The sequence below is a fragment of the Hyperolius riggenbachi genome, chromosome 4 (genome assembly GCF_040937935.1).
Source record: "Hyperolius riggenbachi isolate aHypRig1 chromosome 4, aHypRig1.pri, whole genome shotgun sequence".
Classification (NCBI taxonomy): Eukaryota; Metazoa; Chordata; class Amphibia; order Anura; family Hyperoliidae; genus Hyperolius; species Hyperolius riggenbachi.
The window spans coordinates 250,586,008-250,609,894 of NC_090649.1; the positions used below are offsets into that span (position 1 = coordinate 250,586,008).

The 23,887-nt window shown below is 45.8% G+C and overlaps 1 protein-coding gene across 2 annotated transcripts in view; it reads right to left on the bottom strand.

Moving 5' to 3' along the window:
* Positions 1-23,887, bottom strand: part of SNX14 (sorting nexin 14) — a 116,644-nt gene that overhangs the window by 87,148 nt on the left and 5,609 nt on the right. For both annotated transcript variants that reach the window (XM_068231111.1, XM_068231109.1), the window contains exons 2-9: positions 22,125-22,245; positions 19,985-20,061; positions 19,820-19,898; positions 13,963-14,006; positions 13,112-13,199; positions 11,966-12,050; positions 11,727-11,883; positions 1,128-1,203 (exon numbers count right to left, since the gene is read on the bottom strand). In XM_068231111.1, coding sequence (XP_068087212.1) covers positions 1,128-1,203; positions 11,727-11,883; positions 11,966-12,050; positions 13,112-13,199; positions 13,963-14,006; positions 19,820-19,898; positions 19,985-20,061; positions 22,125-22,245 — 727 coding nt within the window. The remainder of the gene's footprint in view (positions 1-1,127; positions 1,204-11,726; positions 11,884-11,965; positions 12,051-13,111; positions 13,200-13,962; positions 14,007-19,819; positions 19,899-19,984; positions 20,062-22,124; positions 22,246-23,887) is intronic.

Here is a 23,887-nt window from a genome sequence, read left to right on the forward strand (position 1 = left end):
CTTACTGCCCATAAAATTATGTGGTGCTGCACAGTACTGCGTTGTAACGGATCATGTAATTCTGACTTGCTGCATGCAGGCTTTGTTTTAAAGCCTATGGCCAGTCTGCATTGCAGTTCACAGTCATAATGCCTGCTTTATGCAACTGCCCACTGTGAACCTAGCCTAAAGGCAGTTTCTCTACCACTGTGTTATATCTGCCTGTTTAAGAGAAAATAGCTTTTAGAGCTATGGCCCACTAGAAAGCTTTTATCTGTGCAATTCCAAAAGCACTAGGCTTATGAAAGTAAATAGAGGCAAACCCACCGGTTTGGTACTTACAAATCAAGTCACACACTAAATGCTAATGCCACTTTGTACATAGTTCTGGTGGGCCATCTATTGGTAGAAAAAATGAACTGCATGTAGTGAAGTGACAGCTGCAACCTAAATGAAAGCATTTACAGTATTTTCTTTTTTACAAAACAAAAGAGTTGAGTACAAAAGAATAGTGCAAAGCAGAGAGCAAACATGAAGGGCTCGATTCAGTAAACCGTGCTAAGTGTTAGCACGCCTGTGAAAAGCCCTATATCACACCTAAAGTTAGTTTAGGCATGATAGATTCACATCTAAAGACTTTGGGCATGATAACTAGGGTGCTAACTGCGTTAGCACTCTTTACTAAATTCACATAGCGCGCAAAGTCCCACGCGCAAAATTTGCGCGCGCACCACGAAAACGGTGCACTTGATGCGCCTATAAGATTGCATTGGGTGCGACCCTAACGTCGCAGCATGTGACTTTAAAGTTAGCACCCTAGTTATCACGCCCAAAGTCTTTAGGCGTGCTAACTGGGTTAGCACCGTTTACTGAATCAAGCCCGAAGTCTCCAAACTGCTGAAAAGTTTGTACTGTACCGTTTTATTTTATTTTTAGATCTATTTCTATTGGTTTACCCTTCGTACATTTGACAAGCAGAAGAGATCTTTACCCAATTCAATAAACTCGAGAACTTTTGGGCTCAAGTCAAAGATGCTACCTGGCTACGTGCGACCAGGGGTGACTTCCCTGCATACACCTATGCTGAACTTTAAGAGCGATACAGACATTCCATATTCCCCATGCAGACCTCAGAACCAGAATCTTACTGGATTGGCCAGGAAATCCATTGAAGGCAGGAACACAGATCCAGAGAGAATCTCTCGCACAAGCAAGGTCAGGGGCCTGAAAAGATAACAGTTTAAATGTTAAAGTAAAGAATGTGCATGTACACACACACACACACACACACACACACACACACGGTGGATGGCTCATTCCAGGTGGTGTGAACCCTGGAGTGGGCTGTCTGTGCCTGTCCTCCCCCCCCCCCCCCCCCTTGGAGTGCTGTGTGTGAGTCAGCCCTGAGCTCTAAAGCTCAGTGCGACCCATGCTTCATTCCTTTCCTTTTCAAATGTGTTCCACCCAAGCTATGCTCAGTAGCAGAACGCAATGGACGTTAAGGTAAGTGCCTGTTTTTAAATATTGGGAGGTGGGTGCGGGCGGATCTCCCCGGTGCTGGCCACGCTTGAGGAGGGGTGGGGGTTGCCTGCACCACCCAGCCTCCCCCTCCGGGGTGCCGCTGTGGTTCCCAGGCAGTGAGAGCGCCTGGGACCCCGCGGTCCCCCCGGTATGGGGGCATTGGGAAGCCTCCCCGTGGCGCTCCTGGATAATGCTATTGCAGCATGAACTAATTCCCACAGGGCAACCGCTTTGCAGCATTGGTTTTTGACCCTTCATAAGTTGGCATGCGAAAGCGAATGCATATTTGCATGAGCATTGCCTCATGAATAGCTAATTAGGCCAAATTTACTTAGCCAGATACGTCAGGTGTTCACTTGGTGTTTAATGCACACATTCAATTCTTTGTGTAGTGGTTCATCCAGTATGGTTTGTGCCTGTGCAGTACGCTCCTGGTGACATCAGCGGGAGCAAGGACACAGCAATGCAGGCGCAGTGGTTTTCAGACTTTAACCCTCCTGGCGGTCTAATTAATTTCGCCAGGAGGGAGCGCAGCAGTTTTTTTTTTGTTTTTTTAAATCATGTAGCGAGCCCACTTAGATTGCCTCCGGCGATCTCCAATCAGGAAATCCCATTCAAAGAACGGGATTTCCTGGAGGGCTTCCCCCGCTTCTGAAAAACAGCAAAGGTGTAAAGTAGTCTAGTGTTTTTTTCCCCTTATATGAACTTCCCTGGTGTTCTAGTGGCCCCCTCTTGCTTATATACTTTACCTGGTAGTCTAGTGCAGGGATTCCCAACCCTGCCCTCAAATACCACCAACAGTACATGTTTTGCAGTGAACCACAAACAGGCAATTAGTGTCTCAGCAGAGCTGATCAACTACCTCTGTGGATTTCTACAAAACATGCCTTGTTGCATATACTTGATGAAAGTGTTGGCAAGCCCGGTCTAGAGAAACCCCGTCTGACATGCAAAGATGGGTAGCAGGAGGCATGCTTATCAAATATACAGCCAGCCTCATACTGCTGCATGTTCCAGGTGCAAGCTTGATATCATCAAGCCAGGACCCAGCACTTACCGTAGTACTAGGCTGGCTGCACTGCTGGTCAGAGAAGAGTGGTGATGGTCAGTGGAACAGGAAGAGGCAAGTTCATGCTTGCATCAGCATTTCTTCCAGCTGCCAATCTCTGCAGGAAAAGGGGCAAAGGGGGGGGGGGGGGGGGGGAGAGAAGATTCCATGTAGGGCATCCCTGGTTAGGGGTTGCCTAAAAACCCCTGCACTGTGCCTCGGAAGAGCGAGGATGAGAACCCATAAGTGCAGGATTTGCAACACATGAGTATTTTGCATGGATCAATAGTTTTGCCATAGTGCGGTAAGAACTATTAACACGGATTAGCTTTCACAGTGTAAGGCCTGGCAACCTATCCACCCACGAATCAGCCTCAATGTCCCAATCTACCTCCGCCGTCTTCGCCTTGTGTGGCGCGTCCCCGCTTGAACGGGAGGTGAGAGACAACACCTACCCGACTTCGGTTACACCCAGGCCTTTAGGGCGCAAGATATTGAGGCTGAATGCAGGGTGGGTATAGATAGATCACCAACACCAAACACAAGAACAAAAGCAGAGTCCAATAACAGTCCGGGGTCATACACAGGTATCCGAGATTCGCAGTACAGAAGGAGCAGGCAAGAGAGTAGTCCAGAATTCCCGGGGTCAGTTCAGGCAGCTAGCAAGGAAGGTCCAAAATCAGGCAGAGGTCAAAAAGCCAAGTAATCCAATAAAGAATAGTTTTCCAACCAGGATACACGCACCCAGCAGCTAGACTAGCTAACGCTATCACGGGCAATGACAGGAAGCACTCAGCAGACTTATATACTACATGCAACCAATCAGTGGCCGGTCACATGCACACAACAGCCAATCACACGCAGGCATAAATCAGCTGACAGTGAGATCAGCTGAAACAGATGACCACAACAGGTCAGCAGACCCACCCAATGCTGACCAGCAAAGCTTTCTGAGAGTATTAACCATAGCATAGTGGTCAAGCTCACCACCTCTGATGTGGGAGACCAGGGTTCAATCCTAGGCAGGGTCAGAACCTATAATTTTATATTATTAAAATAAACCCCTGCTAAATGTCAGTTGACTCTACCTCAGTCGTCGCCTCAAGCCATACTGCGGCCGAGAGGAGCGGATCCTTACAGTACCCCTCCCCTGAGGAGTGGTCTCCGAACACTCCAACCTTGGTTTATCTGGAAATTTCAAATGAAATTGATCGATTAATTCTTTAGCATGTACCTGACGTGCCGGGACCCAACATCTTTCCTCTGGGCCATAGCCCTTCCAGTCAACAAGGTATTGTAAAGAATTACGTACTTTACGAGAATCCAGAATTTTTTCAATTTCGTATTCTGGTTCAAAGCTCCCTCCAACCAATGTCTCCACTCCTCGAATGCCATCTTAACTGCCAACAGCTCTCTATTCCCTATGTCGTAATTTCTTTCAGTAGAAGAAAACTTGCGAGAGAAGAAGGCACAAGGGTGGAGACGTTCTGGAGAACCTGAGTATTGTGAAAGAACTGCTCCTACGCCAATTTCGGAAGCATCAACTTCAATGATAAAAGGTTGAAGGATATCTGGATGAGCCAGTACAGGGGCAGTACAAAAAGCATTTTTCAATACCTCAAAGGCAAGACAGGCCTGAGGTGGCCAATGAGTGGGATCAGCTTCTTTTTTAGTCAGGTCAGTCAAAGGAGCGACCAAAGTGGAAAAACCCTTAATAAACTTGCGATAAAAATTCGCAAAACCCAGGAAACGCTGGAGAGCCTTGAGCCCGGAAGGCTATGGCCAATCTAGGACTGCGGACAATTTAACAGGGTCCATGGCGAGACCAGAATCTGAAATAATATACCCCAGGAACGAGATTTGATTGGTCTCAAAAACACACTTTTCCAATTTGGCGTAAAGAGAGTTCTCTCTCAATTTCTGCAGTACAGTCTTGACATGAAATCTATGTTCAGAAAGTGAAGCAGAATAGATCAAAATATCATCTAAGTAAATGGCCATAAACCGCTCCAAGAATTCTCTAAAGATGTCATTTACAAAGTCTTGGAAGACAGCTGGAGCATTACAAAGGCCAAATGGCATCACCAAATATTCATAATGCCCATCCTTTGTATTGAAAGCTGTCTTCCACTCGTCACCTTGACGAATTCTGATCAAATTGTACGCTCCTCTTAAATCAAGTTTGGTAAAGATCCGAGCTCCTGTGACCTGGGCAAACAAATCGTCAATGAGAGGTAATGGGTATTTATTCTTAACCTTCCTGGCGGTAAGCCCGAGCTGAGCTCGGGCTATGCCGCGCAGGAAGATATCTCAGCCCCTGGTGGAGCGATTTGCTCCATTTAAAATGCTATACGCGCAGCTAGCACTTTGCTAGCCGCGCGTACAGCTCGATCGCCGCCGCTCTGCGGCGATCGCCCGTATGCAGCGGCGCAAGAGGCCCCCCCCCGCCAGAGCCCTGCGCTGCCCGGACCAATGAGTTCCGGGCAGCGCTATGGGCTGGATCGGAGGTGTCTGACGTCAGGACGTCGGCTGACGTCCATGACGTCATTCCGATCGTCGCCATGGCGACAGGAGAAGCCAAACAGGGGAGCGCGTTATATACGCGTTCCCCTGTTTGCTATTGATGCCGGCGACGATCGCACTAGAGGGACACATGCGCCCTCTAGTGGTGTTTCATGTAGCTACCACTCTGGTAGCTTTACATGAATCACAAAAAAAATAATTAAAAAAAAACGGATTTTTGCCAATCTGGCAAAAAAAAAAATAACCGCCAGGAGGGTTAACAGTAATCTTATTCAGACCTCTATAATCAATACAGGGCCGCAATCCGCCATCCTTCTTCTCCACGAAGAAAAACCCTGCTCCTGCGGGAGAAGTGGATGGACGAATGAAACCCTTACTGAGATTTTCCTTGATATACTCCCTCATAGCCCGATCTTCAGGACCAGAGAGATTGTAAAGACGTCCTCGAGGAGGCATAGTACCAGGAAGAAGGTCAATAGGGCAATCGTAAGATCTATGGGGTGGAAGCTTGTCAGCAGCCTGAGGAGAAAATACGTCAACAAATTCTCTGTAACAAATAGGTAATGTATCAAAAGCTATCTCAACCCCATGCAAAGGAACAAGTTTCAAACAATGCTTATGGCAAAAGGAGGACCAGCTAGTAAGTTGCCCAGAAGTCCAATCGATCTGCGGATTGTGCTTCTGCAACCATGGCAACCCCAACACCATAGAACAAGTAGGCATTTTCAGTATATAAAATGACTGAGACTCAATATGCAATGCACCAACTTTAAACGAGATTTCCGGAGTGATTGCTATCGGACAATTCTCCTGTAGAGGAGAACCATCTATAGCAGTTACACAGATCCTGTCCTGTAATTCCAAGGCAGGAATACCCAATTTAGTGGCCAGAGAACAATCAATGAAATTACCTGCAGCACCACAATCAAGAAATGCTTCACATGAATGACACTTGTCACCCCAAAAAATGCTTACAGGTAATAAAATGCGTTTTAATTTAAGAGGAAGTACCTGCTCGCCTAGGTGAGTTTCCTCGGACCCACCTAGGCGCTGGAGTTTTCCGGCGTCTTTTTTACAGGACAATCCTTGGCCATATGTCCCTTCCCTGCACAATAGAGACACAGACCCTCAGAACGTCTCCTTAATTTCTCAGTAGGAGTCAGTTTAGAGAAACCAAGTTGCATCGGCTCTTCAGGGGGCAAAGTGACTTGAGGGACAGAAGTGACGGTAGGAAAGAAAGTTCTACCCTGGCGTCTCTCCGGACTCTCCGGTCCACCCGAATGGCAAGGGTAATAGCATCCTCAAGCGTTTCAGGAACTGGATGACTGACCAATATGTCTTTTACAGTCTCCGACAGACCAAGCAGGAACTGGTCAAGTAAGGCAGGATCATTCCAGTTGGTAGAGACTGACCACCTGCGGAATTCTGCAGCGTATTCCTCAGCAGGTCTGCGGCCTTGTCTCAATTCTCTTAACTTCTGAACGGCTGTAGTGGAGAGATCAGGATCTGAGTATAATACTGCCATGGCCTTAAAAAATTCATCAACAGAAGAAAGGGCCACATGTCCATGTGGAAGGTCAAAGGCCCAAGATTGGGGATCCCCTTGAAGCAGTGAAATGATAAGAGCCACACGTTGAGTTTCGGAACCAGAAGTAATTGGTCTGACACGAAAATACATTTGACAAGAGTTCATAAAGTTACTAAACTGACTCCTGGTACCTGAAAATTTCTCTGGAAGTGGTAGCTTTGGTTCCGCAGACGTCCCCGAGACCGAAGCGGGAAGAGACCCTGCGTTGTCCACAGGTTGAGCCGGCAGATTAGCTTGCTGGTTTTGTAGAGTATTAACCTGTTCTGTAAGCTGGTTAACGGCTCCAGTAAGTAGCAATATCTGGCGTTGGAGCTCCTCCATGATAATAATAGTAGTGGGCCCGTGATAATGTAAGGCCTGGCAACCTATCCACCCACGAATCAGCCTCAATGTCCCAATCTACCTCCGCCGTCTTCGCCTTGTGTGGCGCGTCCCCGCTTGAACGGGAGGTGAGAGACAACACCTACCCGACTTCGGTTACACCCAGGCCTTTAGGGCGCAAGATATTGAGGCTGAATGCAGGGTGGGTATAGATAGATCACCAACACCAAACACAAGAACAAAAGCAGAGTCCAATAACAGTCCGGGGTCATACACAGGTATCCGAGATTCGCAGTACAGAAGGAGCAGGCAAGAGAGTAGTCCAGAGTTTCCGGGGTCAGTTCAGGCAGCTAGCAAGGAAGGTCCAAAATCAGGCAGAGGTCAAAAAGCCAAGTAATCCAATAAAGAATAGTTTTCCAACCAGGATACACGCACCCAGCAGCTAGACTAGCTAACGCTATCACGGGCAATGACAGGAAGCACTCAGCAGACTTATATACTACATGCAACCAATCAGTGGCCGGCCACATGCACACAACAGCCAATCACACGCAGGCATAAATCAGCTGACAGTGAGATCAGCTGAAACAGATGACCACAACAGGTCAGCTGACCCACCCAATGCTGACCAGCAAAGCTTTCTGAGAGTATTAACCATAGCATAGTGGTCAAGCTCACCACCTCTGATGTGGGAGACCAGGGTTCAATCCTAGGCAGGGTCAGAACCTATAATTTTATATTATTAAAATAAACCCCTGCTAAGTGTCAGCTGACTCTACCTCAGTCGTCGCCTCAAGCCATACTGCGGCCGAGAGGAGCGGATCCTTACACACAGTCATTACAACACCGTCGTCCCTCATTCGTTTCCAACGACTGCAGTCTAGGCTATGTATGGACCTTAAGGAACGGGAGCCAGTAGAACACATCTATGTAGCAGAAGAGGAATTACACAATAACAGCCAACAATAGAAACTTCCTAACTCTCATCCAGCTTACAGTGTACAGTACAGACCAAAAGTTTGGACATACCTTCTCATTCAAAGAGTTTTCTTTATTTTCATGACTATGAACATTGTAGATTCCCACTGAAGGCATCCAAACTATGAATTAGCACATGTGGAAGTATATTACATAACCAAAAAGTGTGAAACAACTGAATATATGTCATATTCTAGGTTCTTCAAAGTAGCCACCTTTTGCTTTGGATACTGCTTTGCACACTCTTGGCATTCTCTTGATGAGCTTCAAGAGGTAGTCACATGAAATAATCTCCCAACAGTCTGGAAGGAGTTCCCAGAGATGCTTAGCACTTGTTGGCCCTTTTGTCTTCACTCTGCAGACCAGCTCACCCCAAGCCATCTCGATTGGGTTCAGGTCTGGTGACTGTGGAGGCCAGGTCATCTGGCGCAGCACCCCATCACTCTCCATCCTGGTCAAACAGCCCTTACACAGCTTAGAGGTGTGTTCGGGGTCATTGTCCTGTTCAAAAACAAATGATGGTCCATCTACACGCAAAACCGGATGGAATAGCATGCCGCTGCAAGATGCTGTGGTAGCCATGCTGGTTCAGTACGCCTTCAGTTTTGAATAAATCCCCAACAGTGTCACCAGCAAAGCACCCACACATCATCACACCTCCTCCATGCTTCATGGTGGGAACCAGGCATGTAGAGTCCATCCGTTCACCTTTTCTGCGTCGCACAAAGACACGGTGGTTGTAACCAAAAATCTCAAATTTGGACTCATCAGACCAAAGCAGAGATTTTCAATGGTCTAATGTCCATTCCTTGTGTTGTTTAGCCCAAATAAGTCTCTCCTGCTTGTTGCCTGTCCTTAGCAGTGGTTTCCTATCAGATATTATACCATGAAGGCAGGGCCGGCCCGCTCATGAGGCGGGGTGAAACTTTTGTCTCAGGCGGCAAAGTTCTAGGGGCGGCATCCGCCCGTCCGTGGGTGCCGGCCGCTGAGCTGGAGGGGTAGCTGGCAGGACGGGGATATTGGGCCTAGCGGTGGGGAGGGGGTCGGACCCCCCCTCTGCGCTACCCCCCAGCTTTAAATGTAGTGTAAGCAGCCGACAGACAGTAAGAGGCACGGGCGGGGGATCACTCACCTCTTCCTCGTTCCAGCGTGCGCTCCACTGACGTCACTTCCTGCAACGCCGCCCACTGTATTGTACGTGGCCGGCGTTGCAGGAAGTGACGTCAGTGGAGCGTACGTTGGAACGAGGAAGGTGAGTGATCCTCCGCCCGCGCCTCTTACTGTCTGTCGGCTGCTTACGCTACATTTAAAGCTGGAGGGGAGCGCAGATTGGGGGACACAGACGAGGGAGGGGGGGGGTCCGACCCCCCTCCCCACCGCTAGGCCCAATACCCCTGTCCTGGCAGCTATCCCTCCAGCTCAGCGGGCCCCCAAGGGGGTGGGTTGTTGGGGGCAGGCGTCGGCGGCAGCAATTTTTTCAAAACTTGCCTCAGGCGGCAAAAAGTCTATGGCCGGCCCTGCATGAAGGCCTGATTCACACAGTTTACTCTTAACAGTTGTTCTACAGATGTGTCTGCTGCTAGAACTTATGTGTGGCATTGACCTTGTCTCTAATCTGAGCTGCTGTTAACCTGCGATTTCTGAGGCTGGTGACTCGGATGAACTTATCCTCCGCAGCAGAGGTGACTCTTGGTCTTCCTTTCCTGGGGAGGTCCGCATGTGAGCCAGTTTCTTTGTAGCATTTGATGGTTTTTGAGACTGCACTTGGGGACACTTTCAAAGTTTTCCCAATTTTTTGGACCGACTGACCTTCATTTCTTAAAGTAATGACGGCTACTCATTTTTCTTTACGTAGCTGCTTTTTTCTTGCCATGATACAAATTCTAAAAGTCTATTCAGTAGGACTATCAGCTGTGTATCCACCTGACTTCTCCACAATGCAACTGATGGTCCCAACCCCATTTATAAGGCAAGAAATCCCACTTATTAAACCTGACAGGGCACACCTGTGAAGTGAAAACCATTTCAGGTAAATACCTCTTGAAGCTCATCAAGAGAATGCCAAGAGTGTGCAAAGCTGTAATCAAAGCAAAAGGTGGCTACTATAAAGAACCTTGAATATGACATATTTTCATTTTTTCACACTTTTTGGTTATGTACTATACTTCCACATGTGTTAATTCATAGTTTGGATGCCTTCAGTGGGAATCTACAATGTTCATAGTCATGAAAATAAAGAAAACTCTTTGAATGAGAAGGGGTGTCCAAACTTTTGGTCTGTACTGTACTTGTAATTTGTAGCAGTATTCCAACACTCTTGTATCATGAAACGTAGACTTGACTATACATTTAAAGGGATACTGTAGGGGGGTCGGGGGAAAATGAGTTGAAGTTACCCGGGGCTTCTAATGGTCCCCCACAGACATCCTAAGCCCGCGCAGCCACTCACCGATGCTCTGGCCCCGCCTCCGGTTCACTTCTGGAATTTCAGACTTTAACCTCCTTGCCGGTTATCCCGAGCTCAGCTCGGGTTAACCTGCGCAGGAGGATTTCTTAGGCCCCGCTGGGCCGATTTGCATAATTTTTTTTCCCTACACGCAGCTAGCACTTTGCTAGCTGCGTGTAGCACGCGATCGCCACCGCTCGCCGCCGATTCGCCGCGCCGAGCCGTCCCCCCCCCCCCCCCGCCCCAGACCCCTGCGCAGCCTGGCCAATCAGTGCCAGGCAGCGCTTAGGGGCGGATCGGGGGGGGTGACGTCATCCCGCCCGGTCGCCATGGCGAGGGAAGCCCTGCAGGAAATCCCGTTCTCGACGGGATTCCCTGCATACTCTGATCGCCGAAGGCGATCGGAGTGGGTGGGGGGATGGCGCCGCTTAGCGGCTATCATGTAGTGAGCCCTGGGCTCGCTACATGATTTAGAAAAAAAAAATTTTAAAAAAAAGTGCGGCGCTGCCTCCTTGCCGGATTTTTTAGACCGGCAAGGAGGTTAAAGTCTGAAAACCACTGTGCCTGCGTTGCCGTGTCCTCGCTCCCGCTGATGTCACCAGGAGTGTACTGCGCAGGCCCAGTATGGTCTGTGTCTGCGCCGTGCGCTCCTGGTGATATCAGCGGGAGCGAGGACACGGCAATGCAGGCGCAGTGGTTTTCAGACTTTAAAGTCTGAAATTCTAGAAGTGAACCGGAGGCGGGGCCGGAGCATTGGTGAGTGGCTACACGGGCACAGGATGTCTGTGGGGGACCATTAGAAGCCCCGGGTAACTTCAACTGATTTTCTCCCGACCCCCCTACAGTATCCCTTTAAAGAGTATTACACAGGATCAAAGTAAAGACATTTGCCCTCTGAAAAGTTTCACTTGCAGCGTAACATGAGAAAGAATGAATGTTTTGAAAATATTTAGGACAATGATTTTCTGATTATGAAGCCAGAGTTACAGAAGTGAACCCAGAAGCTTACACACATTTTAAAGGTAACCTAAACTGAGAGGGATATGGCTTTTTGCATTTAAACAATACCAGTTGCCTGGCAGTAGTGCTGATGTCTTTAGTTGCAGTAGTGGCTGAATCACACACCTGAAACAAGCATGCAGCTAATCCAGTCTTACTTCAATCAGAACACCTGATCTGCATGCATGTTCAGGGGCTGTAGATAAAAGTATTAGAGACACAAGATCAGCAGGACTGCCATGCAACTGGTATACGTTTAAAAAGAAAATCAAAATCCTTCTCAGTTTAGGTTCCCTTTAAGTATTAGGAGTAGTACTACCCACCTGCTATCTGTTGCTTTAGGAGGTAAAATAAATGGGAAAAGGAGTTCAGTAAGACATCTGAGGTAGGCAAGTTCATCTCTGCGACTTCTTAGTGCAACATGAAGATCAGGCCCATATTCTTCCAAAGCTGCCTGTTGCAAGGCGTCCGATGTTTTCACTAGTGGGTATACAAATAGTAATCATCATCCTCTTTCTTAAAAACAATAGTCTAAAATCCCAGAAATTTTATTAGAACGTACCTTTTTGTTTTGCTTTTGAAATGATTTCAATGTGCTTCATAGCCGCTTTCAGAAGTTTCCTTGTGATAATTGTTGGAATATCCACCTAATGATCAGTAGGAAACAGATTATGAAGAATCTGAACTTAAATTCTTGTGAGGGAGTTTGGAAGCAGAGGGAATATTGCATTGGGCCAAAACAAAATGTTTGTATAAGAATGGATGAAAAGGGAAGCTTGAGCTTGACAGATAGCAGAATTCACTGCTGGAGCAATGCTTATGTTACAGCACTAGGCAATAAAAACTTTTGGATTGACTAATAAAACCGCATTCAACTAAAAAGTGGAAAGCCAAAATGTCCAGTGTAATACACAGGCAACCCATTATGTAAAATCACTTTGTTTCAATAACAGTAAATCATCGATCATCTTCATTTTGTGGCAAAAATAACAGGGTAAAAATTCACTCCCCCTCTCCCTCTGTATTAATATAACAGTCTTATGTACCTCTCCTGGCACCTGCCAACGATATACAGCCTGGTCCCAGGTTGGGCACCTCTGTATCAGTGTGTGTGTGTGTGTTTTTAGGTGGTAGAGTCCATACAGGAAGTATGTTGTACATATCTCCAGCCTCTGGCTTCCTTACCCTCTTATCTGCATGTTATTTCACCTTAAGCTGGCCACTAATGGTCCAATTTCTAGCGAAAAATCGTTAGAGCGATCAGAAATTCTGATCGGATTGGCTGTAAATAATCTCCATTGGTGGACACAATCGATTATGAACGAGTGAAAAAAATGTCGCCCGAATGAATTTTCGTCAAACGAAAATTTGGATTTTCTTGGTGGTCGTGATAGATAGGAAGCAAAGATTGGTTAGTTGATGGTGTAGTGAACGATTTTTCGTCCGATCAGTATTTCTGATCGCTTGAACGATTTTTTGCTAGAAATTGGACAGTTAGTGGCCACCTTTACTCATAAGTGACTGTTGCTGCTCTGTTTCCCAACTGCTGCCACCTTGTTCTCTGACCCCCAACTACTGCCACTCTGTCCCCAGATCACCAAGTGTGTCCAACTCGAAATGCCACCAACCTGATTCTATACTCCCAAATGCTTACATGAAAAAAAAAAAAAAAAAAAAAAAAGAAACTAATGTCAATGCATAAAATTACCTTTTGTATTCTTCGAACAAGAATAGATGCAAAGAACCTCAAGGCTAGCCTTAGTTCATCCACAAAAGACTCATCTTCAGTAATTTCCCTACAACAAAGACAAAATGAAACAGGGAAAACTAACCAGGCCAGTAGATTAGTAATACTTTTGGCCTGGCAAACATATATGGCTAGTATACACAATTGTCGATTGATCTTTCACCAAACCAATGGAACAGGTTTTTGTCTTGTAAATGTTCCAACTAAGTACACTACGGTCTGTTCTGTGCATTACAAATAGTAAAATAGCGCTCTATACATCAGCCAGACATAGGTCACAAAACTATACAGTACAAAACTCCTAATGCATCAAATACAGTCCACTTTCAAGAATCAAATACAGTCCACTTTCAAGAAAGTGGACTGTATTTGATGCATTAGGAGTTTTGTACTGTATAGTTTTGTGACCTATGTCTGGCTGATGTATAGAGCGCTATACTTGAATTTACAACGTGTTTAGGGTGTGAATACTCACCCATTTGTACAGCGATCCACTCAGTCAGTGCGAAGCAATTGGGTGCTTGACATCTAAGTATATTTACCGTATATTGTATCATATTATATCTGCTAGAGCTTGAGGAGAGGAGCGCATATACCACCTTTTTCTAGAAATAGTAAAATAAACTGGTGTATTGCTGTTACAACCAAATGGGAAGTTGCCATAGTAGCTTCAGGTAAAGCAATGCAACAATCTAAAACACCACAAAAGTACAGATATGTTCCATCCACTGACTAAATTCCTACTTTTTCCATATTAAGCAGGTCTGTTTTTTTTCAAAATCAATGATCGCTTATATTAATAGACTACTCACCGATACCATGGATAAACAAAGTTTTCCAGCACTAACTCAAATACCTATAAAAAAAAAAACAACCATTTACTATTCATAGTTTTCAAGTAAAGCCCATTATTTACCATTCACAAATATACAGAGTCCAGTAAAGGGGGAGAAGAAGTGAGGTGGGGGGAGCGGAGGCACTCACATATTATACAGGCTATCATTTTGCTTACATAGATGTTAGCTGCATTGTTGCTGTGGAATGCTCACTAAAGATGCATATGTGCCCACTGGTCAATCAGGGCTGTGGAGTTGGAGTCGAGGAGTCGGAGCAATTTTGGGTACCTGGAGTCATAAATGGAGTTGGTGGTTTCATAAACTGAGGAGTGGGATGTCTACAGCCCTGATAAGTATTAGACTAAGGAGTCAGAGTCGAGGAGTCTGAGTCGAAGCATTTTGGGTAAGTTGGAGTCGGAGGTTTCATAAACCGAGGCGTCGGAGTTGGATGATTTTTGTACCGACTCCACTGCCCTGTGGTCAATGAGCCGCTAATTCTTCTAGCTTACACGCGAATTAGCATTTACTATTGGTTAAGGGTCCGTTTCCACTATCGCGAATCCGCATGCGTTGCCCGCATGCGGATTCGCACAGCCAATGCAAGTGGATGGGCCTGTTTCCACTTGTCAGTTTTGCTGTGCGTTTTTCTGTGCAGGATTTTTTTGCACGGCAGAGCCCTTAGAATTCGCTTGCGTGCGGAATGCAGGCGAATCGCACGCAATGTATTTAATAGGGAAATCGCATGCGTTTTCCCCATGCGTTTTTTGCCACGAATTCGCATGCGTTTTCGCAAAGGCACCCATGTTAATTCACACAGGCAGTGACATGGTTAAAATCGCATTACCCTAACCTATGCGAAATCGCATGCGAAATCGCAGCAAAAAACGCATGCGGAATCGCACCCACATGCGATTTCAACTGTGGCGATTCGCCGGCGATTCGGCAACACAATAGTGGAAACGGGCCCTTAGAGTAGCCCAGCTCAGAGCTGCAAACTTGGTCTCATGGGTTCATTCTCACAGTACACCGTAATCAGCCCACTATATGAGCATTTAATGTTATTGTTTTGCTAATGTTAAAACTAACTTTGCATGGTGGGGAAAAAAAAATGTGCAGCAGTTAAATAAAATTGTGCTTTATGTCATAGCATACATAATGCAGAACAATGCATGCAATAAAAAACAGCAAACCACTGCAGGTCTTTTTTTCTGCAGAATGAAAATTACATGGGTGGAGCACACTGATGTACATAGGCTGTCAGTTCTAATGCATTTTCTCATTGCGGAAAAACACAGAGGATTAAAGCTAAGTGTTATCCTTGCCTAAGGGAATTCCTTAGGGAAGCCCATAGCAAGTGTGGGAGATTCCCAGAGAGGCTTAAAGGGGAACTGAAGAGAGAGGTATATAGAGGCTGTCATGTTTATTTCCTTTTAATCAATACCAGTTGCCTGGCAGCCCTGCTGGTCTATTTCTCTGCAGTAGTATCTGATTAAAACCAGAAACAAGCATGCAGCTAGTCTTGTCAGATCAGACTTATAAGTCTGAACCACTGAAACACCTGATCTGCTGCATGCTTGTTCAGGGGCTAAGGCTAATAGTATTAGAGGCAGAGGATCAGCAGGGCTGCCAGGCAACTGGTATTGTCTAAAAGGAAATAAACATGACAGCCTCCATATACCTCTCTCTTCAGTTCCCCTTTAATGTAGTGACAGGGGAGAATCAGCGATACAAGCAGTACAGGCATCTCCAGAGATCGTCAAGCACATCCAGTGGGAGTGACATACCCATTATAGCAAACATGGACTGGACTTTTTGAAAACTGTCCTCAGTAAGGGGATAAAACTGCAGGCATTGTCAGGGTCACCATAAGAACATAATGGGGTTACTAAAAGGTTAAGCAATTAGTAGTTTGACTATAATCTCATCTAGGCTTTGACAGCAGGACCTTTTTTTTTATTTTTTTTAAACGGAGGCTGTCCTGGTTTATAAAAACATTTATGCTACTAATGCTGTATTCAACTTTAATCACACCTCCATTAACCCCCTTGGCGATATGATTTTTTCCGGATTTTAGGGTCTAAAAGCGGTGCAATTTTTTTTTTGCACCCTTTCAGACCCTAAAAACTGGAAAAAAAAAATCATGCTGCCAGGGAGATCTGCAGGAGTTTCTCATTCACTCACCTCCCTGGCTCCAGCGCTGCAGTTAGGCCTCCATCCTCCGGGTCGGCGCTGCAACTCTAAAGTGAAATTGCCGGCTGTCGTCATGATGACAGCCGGCGATCTCACCAGCAGGAAGCAGAGCCCCGGGGGAGAGGAAGAAGAATGCCGGCCGCGTCGGGATCCCCGGGAGGTATGTAGAAACACTCCTGCTGCACGCATTGCTCTGCATAAAGCCTCCAGCGGCTAACCCAAGCACAGGTCAGGATTACTGCTCTTAGCTGCGGTTTTCTGCCTCGAGCCTAGCTCGGGATAACCGCCAAGGAGGTGAATTCCCTTAACCTTTAGCAACACTGACTAATATGCTGTGAAAATACAAAAACCACACAGTCCTCACTTCAGCATAAAGTAAGCAAAACTTATTTTGTCAAAAATTAAAGGAAGCAGAGTGCCCCCTGTATGCGCGAAGGTGCAGGGACGGACAGGGTGATGTGGTCTCAACTGGGGTGATGGTGTGTTAGGAAACCATGTAGTACGGCCACACATACACGCTCCGTGTAGCTCAAAGCACGTGGGTGCTGGGATCCAGCCAGTTCCGCCTCCTTCTATGCCTACATGTTTTGTCCAATGGCCAGGCCTTTCTCATGACTGCAGGACGTGGATTTTCTGCCAAAAAGGGCCTTGGACTTTTGCTTTATGGATGATTATCCAACGTTTGTGTGGGTGATGTTTTTTAGGTGGATGGCCTCCCACTAAAAACGTCTCCCACATCCGCCCTTTTCTCACACAGGACACTACCAAACTTCTGGTGCATGCCCTGATTATTTCACGACTAGACTATTGCAACTTTCTGCTCTGCGGCCTCCTCACTGATCGCTTAGCTCATCCACCTCTACTCCCGCTTCTCCAGCCCAATGCCCCTCTGTCAATCCCTTCACTGGCTGCCAGCTGCACAAAGGATACAATTTCAAACCCTTTAAAGGTGCCCATACACCTAACGATTTTGCTGCCGATATACAGCAAATTCGATCACTGTGATCGAATCTGCTGTGAAATCGTTGCGCAAACGCTGACAGAACGATCGATTTCCGTCTGAAATCAATCGTTCCCGTCGATCCGTCCGTGCGGAAGATTTCCCTCGATCGCCGGCGGGTCGGGAGTGCGTCGATAGCGGCGTTCAAATTCCCGACAACCGACGCTAGCGGCAATACATTACCTGCTCCGGCCAGCGCGACTCCCCCTCTGTCCCCGCAGCTTCTTCTCCGCGCTGGGTTCCGGACCGGCTGCTGCTTCATTGAACTTCCTGTCCCGGCAGGAAGTTTAAACAGTAGAGCGCCTTCTACTGTTTAAACTTACCCGGCAGGAAGTTCAATGAAGCAGCAGCCGGTCCGGAACCCAGCGCGGAGAAGAAGCTGCGGGGACAGAGGGGGAGTCGCGCCGGCCGGAGCAGGTAATGTAAGCAGGTAGGCGGCGGCAGCACCACCACCACCACCACCACAGATTGTGATTTTTTTCATGCTGAAATCGATTCAAAATCAGTTTGCAGTAAAAGCAGCCATACGATCCCTCTCTGATCAGATTCGATCAGCGAGGGATCTATCTGTTGGTCGAATCTGATGGCAAATCGACCAGTGTATGGCTACCTTTACTCTTGTCTACAAAGCTCTCCACCACCTAGCGACTTATCTAAATAAACATATTTCCAGATACCATCCCCTGTACTAACAATATTCTCCTGTTTTCCTCTCTGGTCACCTCTTCTCATTCCCACTTACAAAACTTCTCTTGATCCTCTCTCCTCCTCTAGAACACCCTCCCTCAACACATCCCCTGCTCATCCACACTTACCATTTTAAGAAGCAAACTGAAAATGCACCTCTTCAGGCAATCATACCTAGGACACTTCGTCCACTGACCACCATTTCATACATAGCCTTCCTTTACCTACTGTCCTAGCCCTTAAACCTCTAGACTGTAAAGGACTTTTGGCCAGAGCTCTGTTCCCCTTTTGTCTCACAATGCTGTGTAATGTGTGTGCATATCACCCACCCCTGTGTAAAAATCTGTAGTTGATTTGTACACAGCATCAGTTGTACTGCACCATTGTCTTGTATTAACTGTTGTATTGTTTATTTTGTATTGTTATACCCTGTATGCTGTTGTACAGTGGCACAGAAAATGCTGGTGTTATATAAATAAATAATAATAATGTCTCATAATGGACTTTAATTTACATATCTCTTCTGGGATGCCTATTCATCTTTGGTGTACACAGAATCTAAATACAAACAACTGTCTATCTATTTGGGCATATATTCTGTGGAAATGTCTTTCATGGCCAAATGGGCAATTTATGGAACTATTGATGCTGAAGCACTCAAGTCTGCTTATGCATTATCGGGCAGGTTTGTCTATGTTTGTGGTCAACACCATAGACATTAAAGTGTGCACTGTATGCAGGTTGATGTGCATTTGTTCATACAGGTGTCTATGACAGTGCACCTCACTATGTGATTCTGCCGTCTGCATAAGAATATGCACTAAGTTTGAATGCTAGCATCTGCTGCTAAAAGGGCTGGACTGGCTGACAGTGTGTCTCGGATTAAAAGCACCCTCTTAAGTGGACAAGCCCACTTCCTGCCATCTTGAGAAGGCCCTGGCCACTGGGCGAAACATGTAGTATGGAAGAAGCGACAGAAACTTCGGGATCCCAGGACCTAGATGCATTGAGCTACACAGAGCTCCATGACTCAGCATATATGTACAACTAAGTAGCACCAATTGCATTCAGCATTGCCACCTGTGAACCGTTGGGCTCAGCATATCCAGGACTCTTTGCAGGCTATGAGCATGTTTCAATGGCTGGGAACGGTGCAACTGTTAGGATTAGCACTAAGGCCTCGGGGTCCCACCGATTCATGATTTTAGGCGCAGGATCAGGCATGCAGGGGTCTACCCTGTTCTCTTCAATTTTTGGCAAGTAAAATGTTTCTCACTTAAAGGAGTTCTTTCGCGAAAAAAGTAGGCAGTTAAAAAATGTGACAGATGACAGGTTTTGGGCCAGTCCATCTTTTTAAGGGGGATTCTCAGGGCTTTGTTTTCAACAGCATTTCCTGAACACAGTTGCAAAATTTAACTGACATAATAGTGTGCAAGTGATTAGGGAGGCCGGCTGGTATCTTGCTATTTTGGCAGTTAAACTGTTGTTCAGGAAATGCTGTTGAAAACAAAGAAAGCCCTGAGAATCCCCCTTAAAAAGATGGACTTGCCCAAAACCTGTCATCTGTCACATTTTTTAACTGCCTTCTTTTTTCGCGAAAGAACCCCTTTAAAAAAGTGTGCACTGCATGGATTTTGTATTTTCACAGTATGTATGTTTACACACATGGCCGCTACTGCAGATTTCTGCAGTTATGCATATGCAATTGGATTAGTGCCTCATTCATACTACTTTTTGTGACTCACTATAATATGATCTAGGTATCAGTGGCTAATTTTAACCACTTAACAGCAGACAGTTTCTAAATTATCCAGTACAGATACTCAGAATATTATCAGAGTATATTCTCACTAGCGATGCTTTAATAAATTAGGATCGGCGTCTGTGCTACCACGGCATGTAACTGTAAGAAATTGGTTTCTGTAATTTGTGTCAGTTCAAAGTCCTAAAACGTACCTCTGACAGTGATGCATCAACCTTTGATGAAACTCTCAAATCCAACCACGGTTGATAGTTTTCTAACTGCAAAGTTGGCCTGAAATGATCAAAATATGATGGCACATTACCCAGGACAAGTAATAACAATTCACATATAAACCATGTGGATATTTTGTAGCTCACCTATGTCTTTTGCACTTAACCTTGCCACACACTGCACAACTGTGTCCTTGAGGGAAAAGTTCCTGAAGTTCAGGCTGCTGCTGAGACAACATGCATATCTATTACTAATGTTAAAGCCCCCCACCATAGCATTCGACACCCCCCCCCCCCCCCCCCCCCCTCACTTTCCCACAACAATATTCAAACCCCCTCCTGCTCAAAGAAGCAGCAGAAGAATAAGTCGCACAACCACATTCAGCATATTATAGAAAAAAGATGAGTTGCAGAACTCATATGTACGGACATTTGTAAATTCAGTTATCCTGTCTTGCCCTGTCATGAGGAAATATGAATGCTGCCGTTGCCAATTTGTTTTATAAATGCTAATTTTTGTGTATTCAAAATAGTTGAGCTGAACCATAGTCAAAGATGTATTATTAGTAAGCTATTCGATTGATACATGGTTGATCCAAAAATCAGATAGATCAGGCATATGCCTGGTACTATAAGCTTCCCTTTAAAAAAGGTACCAGTGAGTGTTTCAGCAAACAAGCAGGCAGTTCCCACTTTCATTAAGCCAATAGCATGAAAACATGCTTTAGACGTGAATAGGACCTGTGGGAGGGCTAGAGCATTGGAGCTGGCGTGGAGAAAGAGTCAGAAGAGGAAAAAGACAGCCCAACTGAAGGCAACAGAAGAAAACCCATCCAAGAGCCACCATGAGTCAAAGCAGTAGCCTGGATGTGTCAGCAGTACAACAGACTAGAGCAAAAGCCAGCAGGAAAGAGGTTGCTGATTGACTTGACCTGTGTCAGTATGGAGTTCTGATAAGGTTCTATAGCACCTGATCTGCATAACTATGACATGTAAGCAATAAAAAAAAATTATAGTCAGAGGATCAATTTCACAGCCATAAAATTCAAACATTAATATACGGTACATAATTTAAGATTTACAAACCTATTAAAGCGTGAAACCTGGCAAAAAAAAATAAATACTACGTATGCATTTGTTAAAAAAGCATTAAGGCCTGGTGCACACCAGAGGAGTTTTTCTGAGCGTTTTGAGTTTTTAAATCTGCTGCTAATGTTATCCTATGTGTCTGTGCACACTGGAGCAATGAGGTTTTGTAAAAAACCCCATAGCATTACATTGGGAAGAGCTTTTGAAACCTCTAAAAGCTCTTCCCAATGTAATGCTATGGGGCTTTTTACAACACCTCATTGCTCCAGTGTGCACAGACACATAGGATAACATTAGCAGCAGATTTAAAAACTCAAAACGCTCAGAAAAACTCCTCTGGTGTGCACCAGGCCTAAGACTATTGTTTTCATGCAGCACATGCAGCGTGAATGCTGCACAATCTGAGCCCTGTGATCACAACTGAGACAAGATGGTACTGCCTAGGCCTGAAAGATAAATCGAATTTAAACCGAAATCGCGATCACCAAGATCACAATTTCGGAATGGTCCAAGTGGCAATCTCTGCAATGACGTCATTTTCGCATGGGGGAAGTTTGAAGAAGCTGCTTTAAACTTCCCCCAAGTCCCTGGTGTGTGGTCCGCAGCATCAGCAGTGTTGGACATACTTTCATCACGAGTCCAACATCTCTCGCTGTCTGCCGGCTCTTGTGCACGGCATACTTCCTGGTTCTTGTATGTCACATGACAAAGGAAGTATGCTGTGCATTACAGCCTGCAGGAAGCGAAGTGGATAGACATGCATTGCTGGACTCATTCTGGAAGGTATGTCCAGCACTGCTGCAGCTCAATTTTTCCCTAAAATCTTTCAGGCCTAGTACTGCCCTGTAAAACTACTAACAGAAAGAGAGAACAATAGTGGTGATTTGTTAGAACCTGGCTAGATTACATCTAGGACTGGAAAGTTTTCCACACCATGGAGCAGCAGACTATGGACTTGTAGAATGAACCCATGCTTTCCTGTGGGTCTGTTTGCAATGAATATGGAAACGTCCACTGTGCTAATGTATCAGGCATTCCTGACCTGCATGAGAATGGTCATGTAGCAAATGCATTGCCCTATCCAAGAATACAGCATGCTGCCTCCTGCAGATAGTGTGACCTACTGTACATTTAGCTACATATGCCTGGGGCTCATCTTTAGGTGAGAACATGTACATTTGGTACCATACTTGCATACCTTTGGTTTGTATTTTATATAAAACAGTATATTAGGGAGGAGAGATTCTGGTTCCAGCGAACAGTATAATGTAACAACTCCAGCCAGGAAAGACCAGAAGATCATAAGAATATGAAGATATCTGGAAAGCAAAAGAGTAGATACAGAGTTGTTACATTAGTAATATAAATCAATTCCATATATTTAGGACGTGTATAAATATAACATCTAGGAAATGAATACAGATCCCATACATTATTAGGTCAAATATCAGAATAAGGAAGAGATGCATTAAGTATAGCTGTAATTTTCATCTAGTCCAGCCTCAACAATGTTAAAATTGTGCTTTAATGCCTGAGCACACTAACGCGTTTGTGTCAGCTTTTTAGCATTTGTATCATTGATGTGTTACTGAAAAGCAGACAGAAGCGTTTGTGTGATCAGGTCCTTGAAATTGTGAATATTGATGTTTTCTATCCTAAAATAACCATATCTCTTTATGTTCATTGTCTAGGAGTTACTCTCAATTCCTATCTCTCTTTCGATTTCCAGGTTAACACACCTCATCTTCAGCTAAACATCAGTTGAAAATGACAGTATAAACCGGACAGAGACCATCAGTCTGTGGAAAGAGCTGTACAGGACAGAGACCATCAGTCTGTGGAAAGAGCTGTACAGGACAGAGGCCATCAGTCTGTGGGAAGCGCTGTACGGTATATGTAGAGGACAGAGGCCATCAGTCTGTGGGAAGAGCTGTACAGTATATGTAGAGGACAGAGGCCATCAGTCTGTGGGAAGAGCTGTACAGTATATGTAGAGGACAGAGGCCATCAGTCTGTGGGAAGAGCTGTACGGTATATGTAGAGGACAGAGGCCATCAGTCTGTGGGAAGAGCTGTACAGTATATGTAGAGGACAGAGGCCATCAGTCTGTGGGAAGAGCTGTACAGTATATGTAGAGGACATGTAGAGGTTAGCATTGTGCAGTGGAGTTTAATTGGTGGGGCATCAAGATTCAAGTTAGCATAGTGTAGTGTATTGGTGGATCATCAGGAGTTAGCAGAGTGTAGTGGGGGCAATGTGAATATAGTGCTAAAGCTTGATTTGAAGAAAATCGTGAAAATGTTTTTATTTTTTGCAGCTTCTAGGATGCGGTTGACAGGTGAGTGGTTAGGGAGGGGACCGTGTGGGAGATGTGCCTACACGGGGCGTCCCTGTTAAACGACGCAATTCACGATTGCGTCCAACCGAAGCCTCCCACCTGAATGCTAATCTATGTAATTCCTGCTAGGTATGGTACAGCAGGCAAAGGGTGTATGACAGTGCTCCTGAGTGGCTGACTAGCATCTGCTGGCCAGATAGAGGCAGGATATTGCTCTGACTGGAAGTTAGCAATTGTGTTTGTTGCAGTTGGCATTCAGTTTAGAGGTGGTGGGGTGAGTTCCCTGGAGGTGAGAGGTCCAGGGCTTGCCCGCACTTCCCTCTAGGTGTCGCATGGTGGTTTGGGGGCCCCAGTGAGAGAGAGACCTGGGGCCCCTGGGCTGTCATGTGGACCAGTGTTTGTGATTTTAAATTTATTTTTTGCAGCTTCTAGGATGCGGTTGACAGGTGAGTGGTTAGGGAGGGGACCGTGTGGGAGATGTGCCTACACGGGGCGTCCCTGTTAAACGACGCAATTCACGATTGCGTCCAACCGAAGCCTCCCACCTGAATGCTAATCTATGTAATTCCTGCTAGGTATGGTACAGCAGGCAAAGGGTGTATGACAGTGCACCTGAGTGGCTG